We start from the raw sequence: 24,630 nt of genomic DNA on the forward strand, positions 1-24,630 counted from the left end.
ATTTTTTTTTTAAATGTATATTTAATGCATTCTGTGTTTTTTTTCTGGTTAATTGTATTATGTATATATATTATATATAAAACTTAACGCTGAAAAAAGGCAATGCCTTATACTTACTTCACAATATAACACAAGCAAATTCACCTCCATAACCACACCAAACTTTTCCCTCCCTGTCTCAGACACCCTGAAGATTCTTGGAATTACCATTGATTGAAATCTCACACTTGAAAACCATGTGAAGAATACAAGCAGGAAGATGTTTCAGTCTATGTGTAAACTCAGAAGACTAAAACCTTTCTTCCCAAGAGGCATTTTTTGCAACATTGTACAATCAATGGTGCTGAGTCATCTAGACTATTGCAATGCGCTGTAGGCTGGTTGTAAAAAGCATATCATCAAGAAACTTCAGACAGCCCAGAACACCGCAGCTAGACTCATATTTGGAAAGACAAAATATGAAAGTGCAAAACCCCTTAGAGAGAAGCTCCATTGGCTTCAGTTTGCACTCTGGTTCATAAAGTCATTCATGGAAACGCTCCGGCATATGTCAGACCTTATTGATTTGCCACCCAGGAACGCTAAAAGATCAGCATGCACATTCCTGGGTCTTCATTCCCCTAGCTGTAAAGGTCTAAAATACAAACTAGTACATTTGTCCTGCTTTTCCTACATTGGCACGCAGCTGTGGAATGCATTACCACTTGATCTGAAAACTATTCACGACCTAATCAACTTTCGAAAACCACTAAAGACTTTTCTTTTTAACAAGGCTTACCATAATAATCAACAATAGAAATTCCAATGCATCACTACTTACTTGATAATCTGACTGTTTTCTGATTTACTGAATTGATTATATCCACTATGTTACACTTTTTTTTTTTGTATGTAACCAATTGTTTATCTACTCATTTTGTTGTTGTTACATTTGTACCCCGCACTTTCCCACTCATGGCAGGCCCAATGCGGCTTACATATTGTATACAGGTACTTATTTGTACCTGGGGCAATGGAGGGTTAAGTGACTTGCCCAGAGTCACATGGAGCTGCCTGTGCCTGAAGTGGGAATCGAACTCAGTTCCTCAGGACCAAAGTCCACCACCCTAACCACTAGGCCACTCCTCCCTCTTGAATGGCACCTGCCATGATGTAATATTGTAAGCCACATTGAGCCTGCAAATAGGTGGGAAAATGTGGGATACAAATGCAACAAATAAGTATATAAATAAATAAGACACATAGTAGCACTTGAGAGGCAGACTAGAAATCTATTCCTTATCATCCATGCCAGACCAATCTAGACCAGTGGGTTGTGTCCCTCTGCCAGAAGATGGAGCCAGAAAAAAAAAAAGAAATGCCAAAATGGAGAAAAAAAATCCCCCATTTTACTTTATTGTATGCAAGGTACCTTTTCGTTTTTTTGAAATTGAGTGTTTTAAAATGCATACATATGGAGATATATATACTTTTTTTTTTTTTGGCAATCACCTTTTTAACCTCTGCTGGCAGTTCTTTTGGCATGCCCTATGTAAATATTTCTTGGCTGTCTTTTTTTTTTTTCTTTTGAAAGACTGCTAGAAAAGATGACACACCTGTCAATAGATAGATGTCCATGTGAAACTTAGTTGAAATTTAAAATATGAGTGAAAAAAATTATTTTGTAGTGCAGGGTATTGTTTACTGCACTTTCACACATTTTGTGACTCTCTTTTTAACCAGTTTTAATTGTCCTCCTGAAATTGTGTCATTGTGGGACAGTTTTATGCCCAGGACAGACTAGGCAGCATTTCTTTTGGGTGAATGTCTGCATGTCTTTTCAGTTTCATGACCTCATTTATAATTGTAGTTTTAAGATCAATTATTTTATGATCCCTTTTAGATCATTTCCTTGTGAGTATTATTTAACCCCAACAACAAATACTTGTGTTTACAACCAGTCATTTATGTACACTAATAATTTATACATTATGGAAGGTTTTAATTATAATAGTTTTATCTGTAACATCTTTTCAGTTTTTTAGCATTATTGGCATGGGTATATGTTTTTTGTTAACCTTAAATGAACAATTGATATATAAATACACTTTTACATATTTTTATTGCTAGCCACCGTTAACTAGAAATATAGTTTAATGTCCATTTTAATAATTAGCTTGTGTAATAAGTTATTCAGTATGTCTGGGTTTAAAATAGGGCTGCATTATAATTGCAGTTAACTCGGCAATTAATACATCATTAATTGTGATTTAAAAAAAAAAATCACATTGCAGCATCTCCTGTCTCCTTCAAGCATTTCAAAAAGATTGAAGTGCTGAGTAATTTTATTGAGACAGACACCCGACGTGACCACGTTTTGCCCTACGGCTGCGTCGGGAATTAAAAAACTAGCAATAAACAAATAGGTATGTGTTCCCTTTTGGTGTTTTCTGGTCACTCTTAACACTTTGCTTTTGGTGACATGCTGTTGATAATAGTTGTAAGTTTACTACAGTAATGATGACACTGTTAGTGGATTGCTATTTTAAATAGCACTGTGTAATTTAATACTGGTCATTTTTATGCATGTTTTTAAAATGTTCACAGTCTGATAGTATTTTTATCACATACTGACTTTTGTTTATGTATTAACTTTTATGATTTATATTATAGTTACTTTTAATGTTTCTACTTTTTTGAATGTTTTGCATATTTATGTATAGTGTTATATTTTTTTATTGCTAGTTTTTAACCTCTGACGCACATATATACTTTTATGTATTAACTTTGTTTTATTTATATTATAATAATGTTTTTGCATTTTAAGGGGCCCTTTTACTAAGCCGCATAGGCGCCTACGTGCGTCCAATTTGGAACTACCACATATTTTTTATTTTCCAACATGCGGCGGTAATCGGCAGTGTATGCGCACTGACAGTTACTGCCAGGTTAACGCGTGAGACCTTACTGCTAAGTCAATGTGTGGTGGTAAGATCTCAGACCCAAAATGGATGCGCGCCAATTTTTATTTTGCTGCACGTCCATTTTTGGCCAAAAAAAAGAGACCTTTATTACAGGTGCGCTGAAAAATGAATTTGCATGCGTCCAAAACACGTGCCTACACTAGCACAGGCCATTTTTCAGTGCACCTTAGTAAAAAAGACCCCTGAATGTTTTATTTGCAGTTTTGCATATTTAATTATTTAATTTGCTTATAGTGTTATATTTGTTTATTGCTACAATGCAGCTGTAGGGGTTTGATATACTGTCTTTCAGTAGTTACAGTCAAAGCGGTTTACATATTATATACAGGTACTCATTTTGTACCTGGAGCAAGAGAGGGTTAGGTGAAATGCACAGAGTCACAAGCAGCTTGCAGTGGGAAATAAATAAAATACCTTTCTGTAACTAATTGTGCTTAAAAAATATATAATGAAAATACAGCCCTAGTTTCAAACTCTGTGTAATTTTTAATATGATTATCTATATGCACTGGAAATTGTACAATTCATTTTTCTCATTAATTTATAGATTGGTATGTTTTGTTTTTATTTGTGGCTCTAGATTGTTGTGACTCCTAATGGAGGCAGTTATGCTGAAACACGGAACCGTGTCGAATCCTCCTTCTGAACTCCTACTATTTTGGGGAATTTGTTTTACATAGACTTGTCGGCCTATTTTTTTTTTTTTTTTACTATAATAAACTTTGTGTTTCTCATTCTTACAAGGTTTCCTTTTTCTACTTTTTCTTGGTCCACCCCTACTTCATTTTCAGAACAGACTTCACTCCCCTTATAGGGGGCTGGTGCTGCCTTCAACTCCTCAGTATTTCTTTAGTCTAGTAGATGGTGCAGCAATGTGGCCTGAGTAACTATGAGTAGCCAGTAGGCGCAGATTCTTGGTGGAGCACAGGCTAAATCTGGGGGACACTACAGGCAACAGTCCCATGGGGTTGATTGCCCGCCTCCCTTGGGAACAGACAGCAAAGTTACTTAATTGTAGCAGGTGTTCTCCAAGGACAGCAGGCATATGTTTTCGTATGCGGGTGACATCATCTATGGAGCCCGGTACAGATACAGACACTGCCATAGTACACTGTCACTTTAAATCTTTGAGGCAGTACTCCCACCAAACATGAGCAGGTGCCTTCTAGCCCGATAATCAAGCATGGGACCAGCAGTATACTGCTAAAGCAGGAAGAGAACTCCAAGGCGAGGCAGGAGGGATGTGAGAATATATGCCTACTATCCTCAGAGAACACTTGCTACAGGTAAATAACTTTGCTATCCCTGAGGATATTTTCACACGTGGGACTCGCTAGCTGCCAGGCTTACAATTATATTATAATAATCTTGGAACTAAAGAGAAGGTGAGTCTGACAGAAAGAAAAAGCTGGAGGGCGGAGTTGACATTCAAGTAGTAAAAAGATTTTGCAGGACTGCTTGTCCAAACCGGCCTAGAATTTTGCTGCAGACAGTAGTGAGCAGTGAAGGTGCCGCATCTCAAGAAAGATATAGTAGAATTGGAAAAGGTGCAGCGAAGGGCGACTAAAATGATAGCGGGGATGGGACGACTTCCCTATGAAGAAAGACTAAGGAGGCTGGGGCTATTCAGCTTGGAGAAGAGACGGCTGAGGGGGGGAGACATGATAGAGGTATATAAAATAATGAGTGGAGTGGAACAGGTGGATGTGAAGCGTCTGTTCACGCTTTCCAAAAATACTAGGACTAGGGGGCATGCGATTAAACTACAGTGTAGTAAATTTAAAACAAATCGGAGAAAATTTTTCTTCACCCAAAGTGTAATTAAACTCTGGAATTCATTTGCCGGAAAATGTGGTGAAGGCGGTTAGCTTAGCAGAGTTTAAAAGGGGTTGGACGGTTTCCTAAAGGACAAGTCCATAAACCGCTACTAAACAGACTTGGAAAAATCCAAAATTCCAGGAATAACATGCATAGAATGTTTGTACGTTTGGGAAGCTTGCCAGGTGCCCTTGGCCTGGATTGGCCGCTGTCGTGGACAAGATGCTGGGCTCGATGGACCCTTGGTCTTTTCCCAGTATGGCATTACTTATGGATAGAAGACCACATTGCCGCCTTGCAAATTTCTTCAATGGAGGCAAAGCGGCAATGGGTTACTGAAGCCACCATGGCGCTTACATTGTGAGCTATGACAAGACCATAAGGGGTCAGCCCATTCTGAACATACGTGTAGCAAATAGCCAAGTTGAAATAGTATGTTTGGTGATGGGAATCCCTAATCTGTTAGGGTTGAAGAGTACAAAAAGCTGGGAGGACTTCCTATGAGGCTTTGTATGCTCCAGATAATAGGCAAGAGCACGCTTGCATTCTACAGTGTGCAGTGCTGCTTCTCCAGGATGAGTGTGTGGCTTAGGGAAGAAGACAGGAAGTACAATAAACTCGTGGTGGAACTTCATTACCACTTTAGGGAGGAACTTAGGGTGGGTTTGTAGAACAACCGTGTTGTAGAACCTGGTGTAAGGTGGGTTTGCCACAAGGGCTTGAAGTTTGCTTACTCTTCTGGCAGACGTAATTGCTATTAACAACAATAACTTATACATGAGGAACTTCAGAGAACTGGAATGAAGTGGTTCAAAAGGAGGTTTTATGAGAGCTGTGAGGATGACATTATCCTACGCCACTAGAGGTGGTTTGGTATGAAATAGCTTTCATAAAGCTATCAAAGGATGAACAGATACTGTCTTATCAACCCTAGAGTCAAAAGCGCTAATGCCACTCAAGTGTACTCTGATTGAGTTAGTTTTGAGATCAGAAACAATAGATGGAGGAGGTCCTTCATAAAAGTAGGAAGAGAGCACCTAGCAGGGTCGAGTGCTAAAATCTTCTCCACTTGAAAAGGCAACGTTTCTGTGTAGGTAGTTTCCTATAGAGTTCATCTGGAAAGTTTAAGGTATGTAAGTCTATGTCATCAAAAATGCAAGACGTCAGGGCCAGAGAGTGAGAGTCTGGATTGAGGAGGCACTCCTTGTTCTGTGTTGCCACCTGCAGGCATAAGGGCCATTGTAGTGGTGTACAGTTGGGTACCGTAGGCTTTTGGTGGGTTTTGGCGGGCTTCCCCATACAATATAAGGGGGTAACAGTGAGATGTGTACCTCCTCAGGTACCTCACTGTTCTGCTAGGATGTCTGTGTGGCCAGTCTACTAAGAATGCTGGCCCTTCATCCATCTAGATGGCTTGTATTTGTGCATTTTTCTCTTGGACTTTTTTTTGGTCCAAAATTGTCCTAAAAAAAAAAAAAAAAAGATACACATCGAGTACAAAAACATCTAGCAAACGGCCATTTTCAAACCAGAAAAACGTCCTTGTTTGCTACTGGATTTTTGGACGTTTTTCCATTTGTCCAAAATCAGATTTAAATGTCATATCAAAAATGCCCCTCTTAATGAATTCCTGAGGAAAAAATAGTACAGATACAAACAATTAAATGGCAATGTAATATCAACAACTAGGGAGGCACAGGGTTCTTCTGATCATTATGTCACAGCAAAAATCTAGGACTTAATTTCTATGGGGATTTTTGTGAAAGCCATCTACATAGCAGGGACTCAAAAGCAGTTGTCAGACAAATTTAGGGGGTCTTTTATTAAGCCATGGTAGTATTTTTAGCTCATGGTAGAAGTCAGCTGGCAGTAAATGCCAAGATGCCCATTATATTCCTATGGGTATCTCGGCATTTACCACCAGCTGATTTCTACTGCAAGCTAAAAATGCTACAGTGGCTTAGTAAAAGACCCCCATCGTCAAGTATTTCGGCAAATATAATCCCTTGATAATAATAACGAGTAAGAAAGCAAGAAGGCAACCAGTCTACGATATCCACTGTAGTATAAAAGAAAAGAAAATGCAGTCCTTAATAAGTCGTACCAATGCTCCCAGGGTTCACAATCAGATACCGAACATGGCCATGTTTCACCAAGAGAGCAGGCTGTTGGGTATAAAGAACCAGTTGGTGCAAACCTAAAAACACCAATGTGGATCAGTTTTCCACAAATAGGTCCACATGAGGTGTTCCCTGTCTTCTTCTGGCCTCAATAATTTTTTCATGTTCTGTTCTAAGACACCAGCAAGAAACAGAACAGTCCATGATGTATTAGCCATATGATGTCAATGGGTTTTGATGTATGTTATTTTCCAATATCTAAAATCACCAGAGCCTTATTCAGGCTTAAAGAAATACAAGGGCTCAGTGATCTTAGTAGGATAAAGTAGTGTGGTAGCCATGTTAATCTACTTTAAGGGTTAACAATAAAACCCAAACTGGAAAATATACTTTTATTTTAATTTCAAATAATCTTTAATGTGGAGAGTCGCATATCCTGAAATGGAATTATAAAGAATCAGAGAAAGCCAATAACCAAATATATAACATTATACATTGTAGCAACAATTATCATAACAAAGATGCATAAAGAGACCTTTTGTCTTACAGAACATATAAATCTCACTCTCCATTATTTTAATAGTTTTCTTCCTCCCACCTCACCCCAAATTATTAATCCCTTTCTACGATATCACCCTTGCAAAACTCAAATTTGAATGCTCCAGTTTCAATAGTCAATGTTTTGCTGTTTGCCATATGTGTTAATGAGTTCCAAAAAGGATCCCAAGTCTGACAGTTTCCTTCACTTAACTGAGTCCAAGTCAGCTGCTCCTTGCTGCTTAGCTATCAGTAAAATTAAGATACATACCTGTAGCACGTATTTTCTGAGGACAGCAGGCCCAATATTCTCACGTATGGGTCGTCGTCCGAGACGGCCCAGGAGACCGGAACTTTGAAAACAAAACGAACTCTCCAGAACGCGCTGTTGCGCAGACCGAACACACTGCACATGTGCGAACGGCTTCCCGCCCACGACGCGAGCGTGCCCTAATCAGTTAGTAAAAAGCAAAGTACAGAACTGTAACAACTCCAACGGGGAGGAGGGAGGGTAGTGAGAACATTGAGCCTGCTATCCTCGGAGAATACCTGCTACAGGTATGTATCTTCATTTTCTCCGAGGACAAGCAGGCTAGGGTATCCCTAGCCCCCAGGCTCACTCAAAACAACAAACATTGGTCAATTGGGCCCTGCAACGGCGAGGACAAAACAGAGATTGACCTGAAAATAAATTGAACTAGATGAGAGTGTAGCCTGGAACAGAACAGAAAATGGGCCTAGGAGGGTGGAGTTGGATTCTAAACCCCGAATAGATTCTGCAGCACTGACTGCCCAAACCGACTGCTGCGTTGGGTATCCTGCTGAAGGCAGTAGTGAGATGTGAATTGTGGACTGATGACCACGTTGCAGCCTTGCAAATCTCTTCAATGGAGGCTGACTTCAAGTGAGCCACTGACGCAGCCATGGCTCTGACATTGTGAGCTGTGACATGGCCCCTCTAGAGTCAGCCCAGCTTGGGCGTAAGTGAAAGAAATGCAATCTGCTAGCCAATTAGAAATAGTGCATTTTCTGATGGCGACTGCCCTCCTGTTGGGATTAAAAGAAACAAACAGCTGGGCGGAGAGTCGATAGGGCTTTGTCCGCTCCACGTAAAAGGCCAATGCTCTCTTACAGACCAAGATGTGCAACTTTTCCTCACCAGGGCGGGTATGTGGACGGGGAAAAAACGTTGGCAAGACAATTGACTGGTTCAGATGGAACTCTGACACCACCTTCGGCAAGAACTTAGGGTAAGTGCGGAAGACTACTGTTATGATGAATTTTTGACGTAAGGTGCATTCACTACCAGGGCTTGAAGCTCACTGACCCACGAGCTGAATTAACTGCCGCCAAGAACATGAACTTCCAGGTCAAGTACTTCAGATGGCAGGAATTCAGTGGCTCAAAAGGAGCTTTCATCAGCTGGGTGAGAACGACGTTGAGATCCCATGACACTGGTGGAGGTTTAACAGGGGGCTTTGACAAAAGCAACCCTCTCATAAAACGAACTAGGCTAATCTTCTACACGTTGATGATAAGCACTGATTGCACTAAGGTGAATCCTTACGGAGTTGGTCTTGAGACCAGACTCTGATAAGTGTAGAAGGTATTTAAGCAGGGTCCGTGTAGGACAAGAAAAAGGATCTAGGGCCTTCCTGTCACACCAGAAGGCAAACCTCCTCCATTTGAAAGAATAACACTTTTTCGTGGAATCTTTCCTGGATGCAAGCAAAACTCGGGACACACCCTCTGAAAGACTCAAGGAGGCAACCTCTAAGCTCTCAACATCCATGCCGTGAGAACCAGAGTCTGGAGGTTGGGATGTAGAAACGACCCCTCGTTCTGAGTAATGAGGGTCAGAAAACAGTCCAATCTCCACGGTTCTTCGAAGGACAACACCAGAAGAAGAGGGAACCAGATCTGACGAGGCCAGAAGGGAGCAATCAAGATCATGGTTCCCCGGTCTTGCTTGAGTTTCAGCAAAGTCTTCCCTACTAGAGGTATGGGAGGATAGCATTCAGAAGGCTTGTCCCCCAATGAAGGAGAAAGGCATCTGATGCTAGCCTGTCGTGGGCCTGAAGTTTGGAACAGAATTGAGGGACTTTGTGATTGATTTGAGTGGCAAAGAGATCCACCGAGGGGGTGCCCCACTCTCGAAAGATCTTGTGGACAACTTCCATGTTCAAAGACCACTCGTGTGGTTGCATGATCCTGCTCAACCTGTCGGCCAGACTGTTTTTTACGCCTGCCAGCTATTTGGCTTGGAGAAGCATGCCGTGATGGCGCGCCCAAAGCCACATCTTGATGGCCTCCTGACACAGAGAGCGAGATCCGGTGCCCCCCTGCTTGTTGGTGTAATGCATTGCAACCTGATTGCCTGTCTGAATTAAGATGATTTCATTGGACAGCCGATCCCTGAAAGCCTTGAGAGCATTTCAGATCGCTCGTAATTCAAGGAGATTGATCTGAAGATCCTTTTCCTGAAAAGACCAAGCTCCTTGAGTGTGAAGTCCATCTACATGGGCTCCCCACCCTAAGAGGGATGCATCAGTCGTCAGCACTTTCTGCGGCTGAGGAATTTGGAATAGACGTCCCAAGGTCAGATTGGATCGAATGGGTCCACCACTGAAGGGATCTGCAAAACTCGGTGGAGAGATGGATTACATCCTCTAGATCCCCTGTAGCTTGGCACCACTGGGAAGCTAGGGTCCACTGAGCTGATCTCATATGCAGACGTGCCAGGGGAGTCACATGAACTGTGGAAGCCATGTGGCCTAAAAGTCTCAACATCCGCCGAGCTGTGATCTGTTGAGACACTCGAGCCGAGGACACTAGGGCCAGGAGATTGTCTGTCCGTGCCTGAGGAAGATAAGCTCGGGATGTCTGAGTGTCCATCAGAGCTCCAATGAACTCCAATTTCTGAACTGGGACAAGGTGGGACTTGGAATAATTGATTACTAACCCCAGTAGTTCTAGCAGTCGAATAGTCATCCGCATGGACTGTAGAGCTCTTGCCTCCAAGGTGCTCTTCACCAGCCAATCGTTGAGATAAGGAAGCACATGCACTCCCACTCTGCGTAGCGATGCTGCGACAACTGCCAGACACTTTGTGAAGACTCTGGGCGCAGATGCGAGGCCAAAAGGCAGCACACGGTACTGAAAATGCGGTGTTCCCAGCCGAAATCGAAGATACTTCCTGTGAGCTGGGAGTATCGAGGTGTGAGTATTGGCATCCTTTAAGTCCAGAGAGCACAGCCAATTGTTTTCCTGAATCATGGGAAGAAGGGTGCCCAGGGAAACCATCCTGAACTTTTCCCGGACTAGGAATTTGTTCAGGGCCCTTAGGTCTAGGATGGGACGCATCCCCCCTGTCTTCTTTTGCACAAGGAAGTACCCGGAATAGAATCCTAGCCCTTCTTCCCCTAGTGGAATGGGTTCGACCGCATTGGCCTTGAGAAGGGCGGAGAGTTCCTCTGCAAGTACCTGCTTGTGCTGGGAGCTGAAGGACTGAGATCTCGGTGGGCAATTTGGAGGCTTGGATACCAGATTGAGTGTATCCTAACCGGACTATTTGAAGAACCCACCTGTCGGAGGTTATAAGAGGTCACCTTTGGTGAAAAAATATCAACCTCCCCCCAACAGGCAAGCCGTCCGGCACGGACACTTTTTCCGAGGCTATGCTGCACTGGAACCAGTCAAAAACCCGTCCCTTGCTTTTGCTGGGGAGCCCTAGGGGGCTGTCGAGAAGCAGGAATGTACTTACGCCTGTTCTAGGAATAGGGAGAACACCTCTTCCCTCCAAAAAACCTCCTAGAAGAAGAGGCGGAAACAGAAGACATCCGGCGGGAGAGAGAATCCATGGCGTCATGATGCTTTTTTATCTGATCAACCATGTCCTCTATTTTTTCTCCAAAAAGATTATCCCCCCGGCAAGGAACATCCGCCATTCGCTGCTGGGTCTTCTGATCCAGGTCAGAGACACGCAGCCACGAGAGTCTGCACATCACTATACCTTGAGTAGCTACTCGGGATGCCACATCAAAAGTTTCGTAAGACCCCCTGGCCAGGAATTTGCGACACGCCTTCTGCTGCCTGACCACCTGGTGAAAAGGTTTGGCGAGCTCCGGAGGAAGTGCTTCCACCAAAATACACAGGTGCCTCACCGAGTTCCACAAGTGGATGCTCGTGTAGAGCTGGTATGTTTGGATCTTGGCGGCAAGCATAGCGGCCTGATACGTTCTCCTCCCAAAAGAGTCCAAGGTCCTAGACTCTCTGCCTGGGGGCACCGAGGCATAGTCTCTAGTACTCTTGGTTCTTCTGAGAGCAGAGTCCACCACCATGGAATCATGAGGAAGTTGGGCCTTCACCATTACAGGTTCTCCATGGACGCTGTACTGGGACTCGGATTTCTTGGGGCCAACTGGGTTAGAAAGAGGGCACAACCAATTTCGCATAAGCACTTCCCTCAGTGTATTATGCAATGGGGCTGTAGCAACCTCAGCAGGCGGAGAAGGATAGTCCAAGACCTCAAGTATCTCGGCCCTGGGCCCATCCACAACCTCCATATGGAATGGAATGTCCTTAGACATTTCCCTAACAAAAGATGAAAAAGAGAGACTCTCAGGTGGAAACATTCTACTCTCAACTGACGGAGTAGGATCAGAAGGAACCCCACATGACTCTTTCTCCGAAAAGTATCTGGGGTCTTCCTCCTCTTCCCACGAGCGCTCATCGGTGTCGGACAACAGCTCCCTAAGAGCAGCCCGAATCCGAGCCTGTCTCGATGTCGAGGATCGACGACCTCGTGGGGGGGTGTCAAAAGTCGACCCCTGCCTAGACTCCGGCGAAGCTTCCTTCACCGACGTCGAGGGGGAATTGACCCAGGTGGCAGCCAACGCTGATACCGTAAGCGGCTCCGAGGACGGGGACCTCCTCACAGGCGATGGCCCAGATGGCACCTCTGCAGCCGGTATGGAAGGCGTAAGCACCTCCAACACCGAGGCAGATTGGTGCAGCAACCCTTCCAGGAGCTCTGGAAGAACGGCCCGGATGCGCTTGTTGAGAGCTTCCATCGGAAAAGGCTGGGGAGAGAGAGAGGTTGTGATTAAGGAACTGTGTGGTGAAAACAATACACTCTCTTGCAGATATCAGTCAGTGAATGCCACGGACCCTGACGCAGGAGTCGAAACCTTGGCCAAAGTTGGTCATGGGCAGTGAGAAGAGACTGAGCAGCTGGAGAGATGTTTCTTTTCTATTACTAGAAGTCCGGATAAAGTCGAATAAAGTGTTACCTTACTTGACATAATCACTTCATAGTAAAGAAAAACAGGAGGTTTTTTAGCCTGTGATGAATGTATGGGGCTCCCTAAGGTTGGTTGACTGATCGACAAAGGAGTACCCTATTATTATTTGAGGCTTTTCCTCCTTTAGAAGGGACATTACCACAGCATGTATTAATGAGTAGAGATCAATTTATGTTGATGAGTTGGGTGAACAGCATCATACTCTACTAGCTCTGTGTTGATTTATAGAGTAATCTCATAAATTAGGGCACACTTTTTTGCTATTAAAAGTAGCATATTTCAGAAATCCCTTAAGACCTTTAGGCAACAGAAAAACAACATCAAACTTAGCTAAAAGCAGGCCTGGTCCTGGATGCCACCAGACACACCATAGTTGAGCCACCAAATCACAAAGATGCTTCTGAAATGCATAAACTTTTAGTCATTGCCAAAACATGTAACTCAACATAGAATTAAACTGTACACATTTCAAACCAACGTCATTTAGTAGAAGAGTTAATTTATAGGTTCTATGAAGAGATATGTATAATCACACTAACATTTTACTTTATTTCCCAAAGCAGAATACTGTCTGTAACATGCCTGTTACCTGACAAACATGCTTTAATCTGGTGCCCCTGCAGCTCATAGTGCAACTCCCCACTCAAAGTTTGTTTCAGTCAATCATAATCTTTTAATTTACTTTGTAAATATTTACATGTGGCATTGCAAAGGTACTGGGAGTTAGGCATCCCATAACTTATCTGAGATAGATTGTTGGATGTCCTCCTCCCAAATAAGGATCTATTGGAAAATTGAAATCACCTCCAATTATAGCATGGCAGTTGAGAGCTCTGAAGCCAGACATGTTGACTTTATGAAAAAAATTGGGATCATCAGCATTAGGAGCATAGATATTGATAAGTAATATGGGACTATTCTCAAGGATTCCTTCCAACCGAGACCATCTGCCTTCTTTGTCAATAGCATGAGATACCAACTGGAAAGGCACTGACCTTCTAAAAAGAGTAATAATACCATTTTTACGACCATAGCATTGATCAAACCATTTACCTAGAAGCTTGGAGCTTTCTTGCGCATCCAGGTATGTTTCTTAAAGGAAACAAATATCCACTTTTTTTTCCTCAGGTACAATATAAGATTTTTCCTTTTAGCGGGATTGGAAATTCCCTTCACGTTGAAGAAGAGTATTCGCAGATTAATCTCTGAAGCCTTTGAAATATGCAGCTAACTGTAACATGCCAAACTAGGCAGCAAATACATGAAGAGAGTTGGAAAAAAATTGCAAGCTGAAAATTCTCCAAAGGAAAAAAAAACATGAAACATAAAATAAATTTTAGTAAGAAGCAAAAGCATTGGGCAGAAAGAACATACGCCAATAAGGAGAGTAAAAAGCAGAAATAAGGTATTCCCTTGCGGGGCACATGAGCCTAGTATAGACACTAGGAGAGAGCCTAAGCCAGCATTAAAACTACAACAAAGATTCATATAACAGCAATGTGAGAACAACATCTTAAACGAGAATAAACATTTTAATTTCATTTCAGCTTAAAAAAAATCAATTTGCAGCACAAGAGACAGCATCGAGAAACTTCTGCAGATCAGCAGGATTATTGTAGTGTTTAGTGGCGTTTTGAAACGTTACACGTATAACTGCAGGATACAGAAGACCATATTGTGCTCCCAAAGCTTTCAACTTAGGGCGCATTGATAAGAACAACTTTCGGTTTTTAGCAGTGGTTTTAGAGAAGTCGGGAACCAGAAGTTTTGCCCCATTATGAAACACAGGAGATTTAGACCGAATAGCATTTAAAATTAACGTCATCTGGTCATAACGCAGAAATTTAATGATTACAGGACGCGGGTAGTCTTTCCCAGGAATAGGCCACTGTGCTACTCGGTGGGCACTCTCTATATCAATTATAAAGTCGGTTGAAAGCGCCGCAAGTTTTATGAGGAGCGCTTTAAAAATAGGATCATGTCCTTCCCCTCAGCTTGCTCAGGCAGTCCAAGAACTCGAATATTATTCCGTCTCAAGTGGTTAGACAGATATATCTCCCACTGGAGAAAATCAATTTTGTTCAACGTACGGTTTGCCTCCAATTGAAACACGTCGTGAGCTGACACTCGGTCTTCCAGGAATTCAATTCGGGCATTAAACTGGATGAGCTGAGTGGAAATCATAGCTAGCTCTGATCTGATTTCAGAGGTAGTAGTAAGACTTTGTTGCATCAGGACATATAAAGCCTTGATGTCATCAGCAAGGGATTCCGTTTTTTCCTGAGGTAATGGTGCCAGAAGGGCCTTGTCAGGCATGGAGACATCAGATTTATTTCGCTTAGATGCTGAAGTGAGAGAATGTGATCCATCATTTCTGCTGGTTTTTTACGCCATCAAAACCACGAGAAAGTAAAAGAAATGCAGGCTGCTATGGTTCGTTAGATAAGATGCTGGTGAAAAAGAAAGCCCTACGTGTCCAGACCGGTAAAGGTCACGTGACGCTTTTTCATTGTTTCCCTTTTTAACTTGATATGATCTATGGCTCAAAAAGCCACCAAACTACTTCCACAATAAATCCAATACTCCATAATATGCTAGTAGACTCAATAGTACCTCATGATGAACAAAGTCAAACACATCCGACATGTCGAACTGCGTTATTAAAACGTCTCAACCCGGATTTTTTCCCTAGCTTCAGAAAGTAATGAAGTTAACAGAGTTTCTGTACTGAAATATTTCCTAAAACCAGATAAAACACTTGGAAAGATGTTGTGAATTTCTAAATATTCTGTTAACTGACTCAGAACAATATCTTCCAAATCATATTAAGGCTTCTCCACTGCTTGACTACTGAGAAACATAAGAACCATCTGGGTCAGACCAATGATCCATCAAGCTCAGGATCCTGTTCTGACAGCAGCCCATTCAGAATATTTGGAAATAACCTAAAGATAGCATCCTCAAATTCAGGAGGCATCCAAGTCTTTCTTTAAAATCTAGCTATTACTTCACTCTTCATAATTAAGTACAAAATAGATGTTACACAATCATAAAAAATGGATAGTTGATGTTTTTAAACTAAGTCAGATCATCTAGCTTTCTTTTCCTCAGCTATTTCTCAAATGATATCCATATTGACTAAAATTGCCCTGCTTTCTCTTTCATTTGGTGAGTGCAATTTTGGGAGGTTTGGGAAGGGAAGTTATATTTGCTATGAATCAAACATGTGTATATACCTGTAAGCTCCTTTGAGCAGGGACCGTCCTTCTTTGTTAATTTGTACAGCGCTGCGTAACCCTAGTAGCGCTCTAGAAATGTTAAGTAGTAGTATATACACTACATATGCAATAACTGTTCCTATTGAAACTTTAATATTTAAGAGAGACTTTTAATTTTGATATTGATAAATTTCAATTGCTGTGAGTTTATTTCTGATTATTATGCTTATATTTGTGGCGCATGCGCAATCACATTTTAACTGTGAACTGCACCCAAATATGGCCCGCAATATCAAGGGACACCCCCCCTCCCGGGTCTCTGCCAGTACACCGGGCATTACTGAACATTTCTCCCACCTCCTGCTCATGTGTGGATCATGCGGCCACTGACATTGCGCACCATGTCACCACGCATGCGTGTGAATGTCAGTGGCCCAGCAAAGCCACGTCTCAAGCCAGGGTCTTTCCTTCTTTCCCCATGGTTCCCTGCCCTGTAGCCCGGAATGGCTGCGATCACGCAAAACGTGCAATTTTTGTGGTGATATGTCACTTCTGCGGGATTCTGTACAAATCCCTCAGGTAGTATTTAATTACTTTTAAATAATTTTTTTAACTTGCTGGTTACATTATGCAGCTTAAGTGCACAGGAGGCGAGTCTTCCAATTGAAATGAAGCTCTGGAACGAGAGGCATAGCATGAAGATGAAAGGGGATAGACTCAGAAATAACCTGAGGAACTAGTTTGTGGAAAGGTTGTTGAATTTGTAGAACGGCTTTGCGGTGGAAGTGGTGGACACGAAAACTGTTTCTGAATCAATAGTTTGGGACAGGTACACAAGGAAGTGATAGGAGAGTAGATGACGTGGGTGGGCAGACTGAATAGGCCATATGGTCTTTATCTGCCTTCATTTTTCTGTTTCTATTTTCAAAACTTAATAAAAAGTTTGAAACAAAAATCAAGCAACAACTTCCACCGCTGGCTTTTGGGCATCTTGACTCTACAAGGAGAACTGTTACCAGTATCCTACACCAACATACATACTGACGCGACGCAAAGCACAAAACAGCAATGAAGGCTAACGCGCTCCTGCCTCTATCCCACCACCTCTCGCGCCAATACGGTTTCTTCACGCATGGAGCGTTAGGTACCCACTGATTTTACACATTGCAAAAGGGAAAGAAGTAACGGTCGCCTCGCGACCATCAAGCATCCCGCTCCTCCATCTCCAAACCCACCTTTCACTATGCAGACCACCAACCTTCCTCCTGCACGTCAACAATAGCACACACCCCTCCCCGCTCACTCACGTCTCGGAGTCAGAGTTGTCGGGACGCGTCTCGAGCCTGCACAGCCTTCACGTCTTCCTACTGGCTACGTCCCTCCCACTCCCTCCCCAACCTAACCCCGGACAAATTTGCGCGAGCTGGAGTGTGTGTTGTCAATTTTGGTGGGAGGGGCGTGGAACCGGACACTCAGTAGAGAGGGGTGGGAACAGTTGGGCGTTGTTTGTGTCTCGGTCTCGAGCGTGGCTTGGGGAAGGGGGGCGGGGAAGGCCCTGGCTGCCTGTCAGGTGCGAGTAGAAGGAAGTGCGGGTTATGGCGGTAGTAGCGAATGTGAATGAATTCTCCGGGCGGAAGAGGGAAGAAGAAGAAAGTCTCGGCTGGCACCTGCCTCAGCAGCAGCAGCAGCAGCGCCCCGCCGGCCTTGGAGGGAGAAGGCGGCGGCAGCAGAAGCAGCAGCAGAAACCGAGGTGCCAGCGAGGGGCAGGCGCTGACCCCGCATAAGCGCAACATCTATTTCTTCTCCTACCCGCTGGTGGCCGTCTTCGCACTCCTGCGCTTCCTCGCCTTCTACCTGAGCGTCCTTTGTGCTTGTTTCTGGGAGCGACTGGCTCGTCTCATGGCGGCCAAGAGGACCGCGGCGACGCCTGCTTCCAGCGTCCGCTCCACCGTTCAGGGTCGAGACACTGAGGAGCCCGGGAGGGAGGATGAGAAGGTCCGCGCTCACCATAAGCAGGCCTTCCAGTACATCTCCCTAGCCCTGCGCATCGACGAGGACGAGAAAGGTAAGACGGCGAGCTCCTCAAAGAAACCCAGCGGCACGATCGTCTACAGACAAAGGCAACACAAAGGCCTTTGGAGCTGAGAGGAACAAAAGGGCTGTGTCACAGCTTTGGTTAGCATAATTAATGGGACTTGTATAGTTATTAAAAGATCATTTCCGTCTGCTAAGATGACTTGATCAATATATGTTAGGCTACGATGAGTAAAGCAAAATGTCCTTAAGTTGCAGAGGTAAGAATAAGAAAAATGTAGGATAGTGTGGCAATATTATAGGTGTAGTTTGCCTGCGTAACTTGGAAAAGGGACAAGGAGAAATTGTCATATTGGTAGGGAAGGAAGGAGGCAAATAAAGAACATAACCACTCAAAGCATGTGGAGGTGCCACCCATGCTGTCCTTTTCGAACTATATCTGAGGGTCCTGTTTCTGTACCGTCATATGTAGGCGGCTCACGAAATGTAAGCGTAAAATAATAAATATATAATTGTGGGATTTTTCACATTAGTTCAGTGAAAGCTATCCGAAAGTGAAGGTGCCTGTAGATCGTATAAATTGGCCATGGTACGCTAAACATATATCCAATAGATACGAAATGGGACAAAATCCCTCTAGACTTTCTAGCAGCAAAAGCCTTTTTCTACTGTCTCATACTGCCAAAACTGAACATGAGACTGGGGGGTTAGAAACACAGCTGTGATCCCGTGGTTGATGTGGCCAACATATTGATGTCATTTATCTTGCCTTTTCAGTGCCGCCTTGCCTTAGGGGAGCAAAACTACATCCTAGTAATTCAGCACCTGATGGGCTTCAAAGCAGAATCCCAGGGAAAGGTCTATCAGCTTCTGGAATGAAAGGGTTATGATTTTCCTACACCAATAATATTGTCACAGTACCCAACATTTTTCTTATTCTTACCTCTGCAACTTAAGAACATTTTGCTTTAATCATGGTAGTTGAGAATGTGTAGCCACTGCTCATCAGAGTGCGTTTTTTCCTAGTGGGAGCAAAACCTTTAGTAAATCAGCTTGAGTATTTTAGCAAGAGAAGATTCCTGGAGAATGAAAGAAGGCTTTTGTTTCTAAATCAGCAAGGCATCAGGTGCCTCATATACTAGCCAGTGAAAGTGTTCGTGCATAAGTTAATACCTGTTGTTGTTTGTTTGTTTTTTAATTAAGCTATTTATTCAAGTGAGTTCATGGCTCATCTGTATCCTTTAATTAAATTTAGCAAACTTTTTCTTTAACATATTGCTATGGCTGTAAACTGTACATTTCTGGTAGTGGTGAGGGGGAAGAGACACTCAAATAGTGGCAGCTATTCTTGGATCCTCCTAGCTTGCATGGAGGGCTTCCGTGCCCTAGTGGACCAGCAATGTCCACAACACCATCTCCCTATTCCCTAATTAAAATGTATTCCTCCCAAAGGTCCTAAATAGAAGCACTCCCCCTGTTTGTTACTCAACGAATAAAGTTTGTGTGTACCTATCATTGATCTGCTTTTTTTTATTTCCACGTCCAAAAAACGTTTCCTTTTTTTTATTGATGAAGAATGAGAGGTATAGATAAACTGCTTTTCAAAGTAAGCCATATATAAAGTGGCTACCGTGGGCGCTAAGGACACTCCCTATGTTACTCCATGGATTTGCTGGAAAAAGGTTCCATCATATAAGGAAAATTCTTTTTAATCAGTAAAGTAGCTGATTCCATAAGAAAGGCTATAGAAATACGAGGAGGGGGTTGCCTCTCCAATAACGCTTTCGATAATATTCAACACTGCCTTCTGAAGTATATTTGTATATAAGGAAGTAATGGCGAGTGTAACAAACAATGATGTATCTGCAGACACTTTGCTTAGATTTCAGTCGCCGCAGCATATGTGAAGAGCCTTTATGAAAGGATTTGATCTTTACCGCTGATTTTAGGAAAAACATCGACAAACTTCGACAGTGGTTCCAACAATGAATTAACTGTAGATACTATATAGGTCTACCTGGGGGTCGTTCCAAACTGTTATGGATTTTAGGCAAGAAATAAATATAGGGTGTACACAGAGTTTTCACTCGCAGAAAATCAGCTTCTTTCTGTGTCAACATGCCTCTCTCTCTAATGCCAGATCAACAATACTAGCGATCATTTCTTTTCGAAAGTTGTTTTCTTTTAAAGGGCAATAGAATTGCGTTTCACTTCCTCATTATATTGAGTTACCGATTGAATTACTACCACACCACCTTTATCTGCACAGTGGATCATATTGGGTCTTTCACAGAGCTGTCTTAATGCTAAAAATTCCAAGTAGGATCAATTATATACAATCCATTTCTTAGTATGATCTGCCTCCACCAACATTTACATCATGCAATATCAATTTCAAGAATGTACCAAAGGGTCCGCCATTGAAGGATACCAGGTGGATTTAGGTTTAAGCAATGAGATCTCAGCTGAGGAAGTGTGCTCTGAAATTTTTTTTTTAATTTGCAGTATTCAAATAAAGTGATAAATTGCCACTCTAGTCTTGAAAGGATCGTATAATGAAGCAGGGATGAATCCCAAACCCAAGTTTGAAACATGATTTTGTTAAGATAACGCTAATCGGGAGATGTTGACTACATCTCCAAATGTGAAAGAGTAGTGTGCATTTTTGCAAATAAAAATTTACACAGCTTGTAGTATTAAGTGAGCTGCTTCTCATAATTTTGCATCGCAGTGGCTGCTTAATGTCAAATTTAAATAAAGTTTTGCTTGAAGTGAACTTTGCAGAACTTAACTATTGCAAAATGTACTTTTATGAAGTAACATTTCAGAATAGTGCTTCATATAAAAAATAGTGCAAAATGGATCCGATGTTATTTTTCACAAGAAAAGCATGTTAACTAAGTCACTTTGCATGACAGTGCATGAGGCCCCTAATAGAATATGTTAAATGAGACGTCCTCCCATAGGAGATCAAGATGGCGGCTGTGTGAGAAGCACAGCTAGACGTGACCCACTCTTCTCCCTAAACACCAAGCAAGTTCGCTCCTTACCTGACCCTCTAGATGGGGAAAAGGAGAGGCAAGGTCAGGGAGATTCCCTCTCTCCCTGGCGGGTCAAGCCAACTTCGCCAGGCAAAAATGGAGGATTTTGGAATCGCGCCAGGTCCTGGACAAGCTTCTACTCCTGTAGCTGAGGCTAACGCTGTGACGGCCGACAGTGTAGATGGGGCTTCCCTTAGCCCCATCGAACGTGCGGCTCCTCCACAACCAGGAAGTGGTTGTCTACTGATGAGTCCTGACGTTCTGACCCGAAGTGGATTACAGACCGAGCAGGGAGGGAGCCGTCGGGAGACTGAGGGAGAACGGAGTGCGGGCAGCCTGAAAGTTCCAGAGGAGATTTCTGCTCCTATGCTGTAGTTGCAGACTGTGAGTATCCTGGAAAACGCTGCCAAAGCACCCCTTCCTGAGTTGAATTTGGAGAAAATGAAAAAACCAGCCGTAGTGACGCTAGAGTCACTATGGGACTTGACCTTTATTGCCCACACCTCTTTACAAGCTGCAATTATTAAGAATGCTGTAACCATTAAAACTTTGTCAGAAACTGCTTTATCCCAATTGCAACTGACTGAATTTCAAACTGCCGCAGTAAAATCTCTTGCGGAAAGAACTCAAAAAATGGAACTTGTGGGACAAACTTTGTAAAGGATAAGAATTTTACTCAAAGGCGGTTGGAATATCTTGAAAATCAGTCTAAACGCTTAAATTTGAGGCTAATAAATTTTCCAAGTTCACCATTGGTTACTCCGGTACAAATGGTTAAGAAATATCTTGTTGAAATACTGGGTATGTCAGACAACTCACTACCACCAATAACTAGAGCTTATTATTTGCAAACTGAATCAAAGTTTCCTCAAGGTGGAGAAGCGATGAACCTGACAACCTTTTTGGAGTCCTCTTTGGAGGTTATTACCAAAAGAGCAAACTTTATTAGTCTCTTTTGCATTAGAGATGGATAGGGATGCAGTTTTGAGACTTTCTTTGAGACATTTAGATTTCATGTTTTTAGGGTCAAAAATAAGGATTTACCCGGACTTATCAAGAGAGACTCAAAAGAGGCGCAAGGCCTTTTTGACCCTGCGCCCAAGAACTGTGGCGATAGGAGCTAGCTTCCTATTGAAATTTCCCTGTGTTTGCAGAATTGTATTTCAGTCTAAACAATTTCAGTTTTTTTTTTTTTTTAATTTTTTGAAGTCTTTATTAATAGATAATACAAAACATCTGAAACATAGTACAATATGCAAGCCATAGTACATGTCATTTATGTAGGCCAAAGTATTCTCAAAAGTTCACGTTTATACAATACAAGTCAAAATGATTATTGCTCTATGTACCAAAAAGTAAGTAATTCTTATTGCATTGAAGTGTCAAATAAATTAGTCAGATTTATGGTTCCAAAACTTCACATTTTCAGAGTTTTCATTTATAATATTCTATTATTTACCCATCCCTCCCTCCCTGCCCCTCCCACCCACCCTTCCGGCACAACTTTAACAGAAACCTTAAATCAAGTTATACATGAAGAAGAAAAGAATCCCAGATCTGATGCCATCTGCCTAATTGGTTATGCCTCTCTGCTAGAAGTCTTTCCATCTCGCAGGTGTATCTCAGTTTTTGGACCCATCTAATGATAGGCGGAGTCATGGGCTGCTTCCAACATGCAGCAATTATAACTCTTGCGGCAGTTATGGCCTGTCCCACAAATATATGTTGGTTTCTGGAAAGGTTCACTGCTCCCCCAAAAAATAGAAAGAACATTGGGCTCCATGGCATTGGGCTGCCCGTCCATCCTTGTAACCTACTATGAATCGATCTCCAATAGGCCCTAACCTTCTTACAGGTCCACCATAGGTGGCCAGCTGTGCCACGTACCCCACAACCCCTCCAGCACAGCCCCGTCAATGTGGGGTAAATACGCTGAAGACGCTCAGGTGTCAAGTACCAACGATACAGCACCTTCACCGCATTCTCCCGGAAGGGCACATGAGACGACACCCTCACCACTGCCCGCTCCAACCTCTCCCATGTAGCTTCCTCCAATTCCATACCCAGCTCCCTCTGCCAACCCTTCCTATGAAGTGTATAGCTCGGGGATTGTCTATTAATAATGTGATACAGGCGAGAGACCAGCCCAGTAGTCGTAGGAGGACCTTCACAGATAAGCTCTATCGCTGTTTGTTCTCTGGCCATAACCTCCCGAACTGCCCTTGTCTTAAGAAAGGATGCCAATTGAAAATAGGCGTATCGATCAGATCCCACTATCGGGAATTTCTCAAGAGCTGCAGAGTAGGACAACAAATTCTCGCCATCAAATAAATGGCCCCATTGTCGTAGTCCCTCAGTGTACCATCTTGTGAATATTCCCCTTGTCGTACCTGGGTAAAACAAAGGATTATAGGCTATGGGTGACAGACGAGATAGTGTTGTGCGCCGGAGTGTGAACATGCTATCCCAGTTTGAAAGGGTAACATATATTGAAGGACATAATCCTGTTTCCAGGGACCTAAGTGAGCCCGGTATCCACATAAGGGCCCCCAAGGACCTATCACCTAGGGTATATTGTTCAAGCTGCACCCATTGCCTATCCGGGTAGTCCTGGAACCACTCCACTGCTGCGCGTGCCTGAACTGCTCTATAATACCAGGCCAAATTGGGTACTCCCAGCCCTCCCCTCGCCCTATCCTGATACAGAATCGTACGTGCTAAGCGTGGGCGTTTCCCTCCCCAGATAAAGCGCATTATTCGATCTTGTAGCATTGATAGAAATCTACGTGGCATGTTGATTGGAAGGGCCTGAAACAAGTAGAGCAGGCGCGGTAAGACATTCATCTTTACTGCTGCTATTCGGCCAAACCACGAGAGGGTGATATCCCCCCATCTACCCAGATCCTCTGTAATTGCCTCTCCCAAACCTTTATAATTAGCCGAAAAGAGATCTGATAGATCTGCTGTCAAGTTAATCCCCAGGTAGCGAATGCTCTTAGCCGCCCATCTAAATGCGTAGGAAGTCCTCAATGACTCCATAAGCTCCGTCGGAAGGGTTATGTTTAAGACTTCAGATTTGGACATATTAACTTTAAATCCCGACACAATCGAATATTCCTCTATTTCCCGCAGGAGCCCAGGGAAAGTGGTCAGGGGGTTAGTAACAAATAACAGAACGTCATCTGCAAAAAGGGCTAATTTATGTGTTCTCCCACCCATGGTGAGTCCCGATATGTTGGGGTCAGCTCTCAACCTGGTTGCAAACGGCTCCATTACCATTGCAAATAATAAAGGAGACAAAGGGCAGCCCTGTCTAGTGCCTCTATGTAAGGGTATCATCCCTGAGTTACCCCCATTGACACGAACACAGGCTTTAGGGGAGCTATAGAATGCTTGTATCCATCCACAAAACTGTGGTCCTATCCCAAAGGTCTCCATCACCTTGTACATAAATGGCCAATGCACCCTATCAAAAGCCTTTTCGGCATCTAAGCTTAAGAGACAAAGGGGTTTCTTCATTCTCTTAGCCAAGTATATTAAATCGACCACTCGCCTAGTGTTATCAGTTGCTTTTCTATAAGGGACAAATCCCACCT

The 24,630-nt window shown here is 43.0% G+C and overlaps 1 protein-coding gene across 2 annotated transcripts in view; it reads left to right on the top strand.

Annotated features, from left to right (window-relative positions):
- The first annotated feature begins 17,306 nt into the window (after window positions 1-17,306).
- The window catches only part of SPAST (spastin), a 240,905-nt gene continuing 233,581 nt past the window's right edge, over window positions 17,307-24,630 (top strand). The window contains exon 1 of one of the 2 annotated variants that reach the window (XM_030196406.1): window positions 17,307-18,024. In XM_030196406.1, the coding sequence (XP_030052266.1) occupies window positions 17,577-18,024 (448 nt within the window). In that variant the 5' untranslated portion in view covers window positions 17,307-17,576. The remainder of the gene's footprint in view (window positions 18,025-24,630) is intronic. The other variant, XM_030196405.1, reaches the window with a different exon arrangement.

This window comes from Microcaecilia unicolor, chromosome 3 (genome assembly GCF_901765095.1).
Source record: "Microcaecilia unicolor chromosome 3, aMicUni1.1, whole genome shotgun sequence".
NCBI lineage: Eukaryota > Metazoa > Chordata > Amphibia > Gymnophiona > Siphonopidae > Microcaecilia > Microcaecilia unicolor.